The 5,272-nt window shown below is 35.0% G+C and overlaps 1 protein-coding gene across 1 annotated transcript in view; it reads left to right on the forward strand.

The window, feature by feature from the left end:
• LOC110465622 (FAS-associated factor 1-like) overlaps positions 1 to 4,787 on the forward strand; it is a 33,054-nt gene extending 28,267 nt beyond the window's left edge. The window contains exons 13-18 of the mRNA XM_021521571.1: positions 230 to 366; positions 872 to 960; positions 1,217 to 1,297; positions 2,278 to 2,367; positions 3,103 to 3,318; positions 3,762 to 4,787. Of these exons, the coding sequence (XP_021377246.1) occupies positions 230 to 366; positions 872 to 960; positions 1,217 to 1,297; positions 2,278 to 2,367; positions 3,103 to 3,318; positions 3,762 to 3,845 (697 nt within the window). The 3' untranslated portion in view covers positions 3,846 to 4,787. The remainder of the gene's footprint in view (positions 1 to 229; positions 367 to 871; positions 961 to 1,216; positions 1,298 to 2,277; positions 2,368 to 3,102; positions 3,319 to 3,761) is intronic.
• The last annotated feature ends 485 nt before the right edge of the window (positions 4,788 to 5,272 follow it).

Below are 5,272 nucleotides of genomic sequence, written 5' to 3' on the forward strand. Positions count from 1 at the left end.
TAATTACTGGAGTTATTACCCTTGGTTTCATTAATGCGATGCATGCGTTCCATGATGTTGTATTGCACTCATTGATCTACCAGTTATGTTGAATGATTTCTCTTTTAATATCAATTACTCACAAATACTTCATATATTTCAATCATACAAACAACTGCTCATTCAATGTGTGACGGGCGTATTATATACCGCTCGCGGTAACCTTGTTCATGTTCTTTGTTACTTCAAGGTTTATATCAATTGCCAAAAAAGAATTTGGGAGTATAGTAGCCGCTCAAATACGAGGCCAAAAGCCTGATCAGCTGCCATTGTTGATGATAGTGTCCCGGTCAAGAGCTAGCAACGAAGTCCTAGACATGATCCCAGGTAACAAATCTTATCACAAATAATGTAAGGCACATTGTTTTCAGTATTTTTCTGCTGCATGAACTACACAGGAGTCTGTTTAAACCAAACCATGTATAATCTAGAAACCTGTATAAGCAAGAAGGACCTGATTTTAGCTTTATTTATTTTACAACAATTGCCAATATGAAAATTTATAATCTGGAAATCTGAATTAAACAGGAAACCTGTGTAAACCAGGATACCATATTAACCAGACCCATTGTCCAAATGATAATTGCGAGTTATAAAAAGGTGTGAGTGCTGAAAGAATACACAGTTAACTTTAGCATTGTATCAGAATGGTGATTATAAGTGCAGTTTTTACTATACACAATGTTTACAATTGTAAAAGCAAAATTGACACCATTTCAATATGGATTACACAAGTGAAAGATAAATATTTTACTGTGTGCATTTCTCGGTTTACAAAATTACCTTTCTTTGATGTAAAGACCTTGTCAATGCCTTGGATATATGTTAACAGGTACAGTCACTCTGGACGAACTCATGATGAGGCTGATGCAGAATGCAGAAAACTTCCACCTCCAGCAACAGGCAGATATCAAAGAAGAGGTGAGACTGGTGGAACACCCAGGGTTAGACTGTAACGCATTTGGTTTGGTAGTCCACCAATATGTGGTTGGAAGAACAATAAAGAAAATAAACATTCACAAAAAAGTCAAATAACTGAGAAAGTGTCTTTTAGAAGAGTTCTAAAAAGATAAATAGTGCACATAAATATGACATCAAGGTTACACATAAAAAAAGCCTTTGGATAAAATGAAATAAAAGCACACTTTTCATGAAATCCTTTGTACTGTTTTTTCAGGACGAAAGAGAAGCACGAGACAGCATCAGACAAGAGCAGGAACTAGCTTTTCAGGAATCGCTGGCCACAGATAGAGCCAAGGTAAATATTGAAGGTCAAGGTCACAAATCTCACTTATCAAAATATTGAAGGTCAATGTCTCAAACCTCACTTACCAACATATTGAAGGTCAAGGTCACAAATTTCACTTACCAACATATTGAAGGTCAAGGTCACAAATCTGTTTTACCAACATATTGAAGGTCAAGTTCACAAATCTCATTTACCAACATATTGGAAGATCATCATTACAAATCTAAGATCATGTAAGAGATATCACTGAAGAATTAAGGACAAATGTCACATGTATCACATATCATATTGAGATTATTGAGACCAATCTCACATATAATGAGTTCTGTAAATCGAAGACCAATGTCACATGTCATTGATTCCAAATATTGAAGACAAAGGTCACATTTGGCTGGTTCTGAATGTTGATGGCAAATATCACATATCATATTGAGATTATTGACAATCAATCTCACATAAAACAAGGTCTGAATATTGAAAACCAATGTCACATGTCACTGATTCCAAATATTGAAGACAAAGGTCACATATATCAATGGTTTTGTGTTCAACATCTTAAAGAATCAGTCAGGGTCACTTAACTGGCTTAAGATAAATACTGGTGAATGTGGAGGCCAAAGACTGCAATAACACCAGTTGATATTGAATGTCAGTGTGAAGGAATCTCAATCCATGCCATTTAAACTAAAGGTTATACATTATACAGATGTAGTATCACAGATCAAGGTCCGAGGATTTCAAATACAAAGCAAAGAAGTTGGCCAGGACAAGCTTTTTACAAATATAGTGATAGCAGTAGGCTGTTCAGTAGCAGTACAATAAAATATGAATTTGTGCATACCCAAAGTTCAATGTGCAATAAGGGTCGTTTTGGTTATAAAAGACACCATCAATAAGGTTATAGGAAAGAAAAATGATTAAAAAGTTGTCTAAGCTGTAAGATTAACAAGCTTCTGGGTATCAATGTATCATAACTTGTGTTTTAACAGGCTGAAGCGAAAAGACAGGGGGAGGAGATGGAACAGATAAGACAGATGGAGGAGGAACGAGTGAAGAAGGAAGAGGAGGACAGAAAACAGGTATACACAGATTATCAAATTTAAGACAAGCATGCCATTTACATTGTGGAAGTGAGTGACTGCAATGATTAAATACTAACCACTACTTTGTAAAGCTATTTAAAAATATTGATATCAGTCTGCATTTAGCATATTGTACAGTGTTTGTGTTTGCTGGGGATTTATATTTCTGTATTTGTATTCTGAAAAAAATCTTCAAAGATAAAAACCTCCTTCATCTTTTGCCTTTCCTATAGAGATAGTGATATGAAAAAAACACCTTGTTCAGTTAATAGAACAGCCATCTGTCCAGGAAGGTCAATGGTATCCAACATAACAATTAGGACATCATAATAATGATGATGGTAAGAAACAGCTATTGGCATTCATAGCCTACAGAATTGATATTAATGTTTTTATGTGTGTAAGTTTTTTATGAAGTTGTGTTGAAATGGTCAAATACTAGTTACAAGGATGCCAGGAGTCTAACTCTTTATGAATATACACGGCCCTGCCCTAATTTTCTCAACTGACTAAAATTGTCTACACATTAGCCTTTATATACACGGCCCTGTTCTAATGTTCTCAACTGACTGTAAAATTGTCTACACATAGGCCTTTTTATGCTCAAGTTTAAAGTCTTTTCCTTTATTGATAAGTTAGACCAAAGACATTTTTTTTTGTATGAAAGTCATCTGTACATAAACTCTTTGTAAGATTGTCTATACACAAGTGTTTTTTGCTTTTTTTTGTAAGGCAATACAGGAGTCAGCACTTATGCACATCCGTGATGAGCCTCCAGAATCATGTGAGGAGGCTGTGAGTCGAATACGAATCAGGACGCCCAACGGGGATAACTTACAACGGAGATTCTACGCCTCAGATAAACTCAAGTACCTTATCTACTTCATCACGTCACAGGGCTTTCACACTGAAGAGTTCAAAATCCTTACCACCTTTCCACGCAGAGATGTAAGTTCTCTTCTGCAATATCTGCTTCGCTAATCTCCTTTCTCTGTTAATGGCGAATAGATATCAATTGGAAGCACATTCTAGGATATAACTACATTATAGCTAGTATGGCAATCAAGTTTCCCATGGTTGGCAACTTAATATCGTTGCTCATATCGTCATTTCTGATATTTTAGGAGGATCACCAGAATCACCTGTAAATGTACATGTCTGTATTATAATGTATGACAGTGACTGAGAAGTGGGTCATAGAGGATTTCATGCTGAGATCAGGGTGTGAAGATATATGTTTGATTTGGTTTGGGGAGGAAGAAGGATTGGTAGGCTATAAATACCTAGTTTAAAGAATTGAACAGCTTTTATAAAATATTACAAAATAAAATAATTATAACTTATCAAAAAGCCCAAGAATTAAAAAGAAATTTTGTTTGCTCATTTTTCAGGTATCACAACTAGACGAAGAAAAAACGTTAGAAGAATTGAAAATGTTTCCTCAAGAAACGCTGATATTAGAAGAAAGACACTGAAGTTAGTCTAGATTTAAGTTTTAAATGTGGAATCAAACTTACAACATTAATATATTATGTGATATAAGTACAATTATACGAACGGTTCCTTGTTCCTCGTATCGTGATGGTTAACCTGGTGGTCTTCTTAGGGGCCGTCTCGCAAGTTGTGTTGTTACACAGATTAAAACCCAATCATAGGTCGGTAGACGATATGTGGATTTCCTGATGTGTCGGCCCTGAACCTGTGTGTATCAAACCTGATAAAGAAAGTCTGATTCGCTTACCCAGTGGATTCCGAAAGTAACTGGAGAAATCCCAACTGCAATTTTACTGGACAAATTGATTAAAAAAAGAGGTCATCTTATCATTTCAGAACATGAAGGAGTAACCTGAATCACAAACCCAGTGGATCATAAAAATGGTCATCTAAAATCTATGTGTTATTAGAGAAATCCAAACTGCTTTGATATAAATGTCAGAGATAATGAAGTCCTGTGGATTTCTCTGTTATATAAAACATATGATTTCTCGGTTATATAAAACATACGATTTCTCGGTTATATAAAACATACGAGCAGAAGGGTAATATTACTTTGATGTTAACAACAGTCACATATTTGGTGTCAGATGAAAATCAATAAATTATAATGAAACCATGTCATTGAACTTTACAGAGAGGTGATCTTCATCAAACTGAAATACTTGTTATTTACCATCAGTGGTTTAGGTCATTAATTATTTTATTTGCCCTTGTGGAAATTGTTAAGATTATTATTTTATTTAAAAATGGTGCCATTGAATAAGATCCCAAGAAAAAAATGTCTCAATGAATTTTAATTAAAAGTGTATGATATTACAACGGAGAAACTTGATGAGTTACTGATTAGTCAGTACTTGGCAACATTTAAAAATCAACCTAAGATGTGGTATTACATGAGTAAAGTATGATCACTCTATTGATGTCGGCCTTTGTGTTTGTCTTTTGTTAGTCTGAATGGCAAGTGAGCTTATACCATGGTGCAGCATCCGTCTGGCATCGTTTACTTTTTCAGCCCACCCCCATCAGATGGTGGGCTGTTTACTTTTTCAGCCCACCCCCATCAGATGATTGGCTGTTTACACTGCTTTTCATCCCTGGTCTATGTCCATTGTTCAGTAAGAACTGTTGTTACCGCTATTTCTCACAAACTTTGTTATTCTGTTAAAAACAGTTACCACCCATAGGAATTGTTTATCAGGCATGGCTAGAACTTTCATGAATTATTTCTGAAAATGAAAACCATACCTTGCAGGACTTTTTATGAGAAATAACAAACTTTTATGGGAAATAACAAACTTTTATGGGAAATAAACAAACTTTTATGGGAAATAAACAAAATACAATCAACAACAATGTTTCAGCTAGACAGATACTGGAACCCTGGAGTTCAGATTGATATACTATG

The sequence above is a fragment of the Mizuhopecten yessoensis genome, unplaced genomic scaffold, assembly GCF_002113885.1.
Source record: "Mizuhopecten yessoensis strain PY_sf001 unplaced genomic scaffold, ASM211388v2 scaffold11095, whole genome shotgun sequence".
NCBI lineage: Eukaryota > Metazoa > Mollusca > Bivalvia > Pectinida > Pectinidae > Mizuhopecten > Mizuhopecten yessoensis.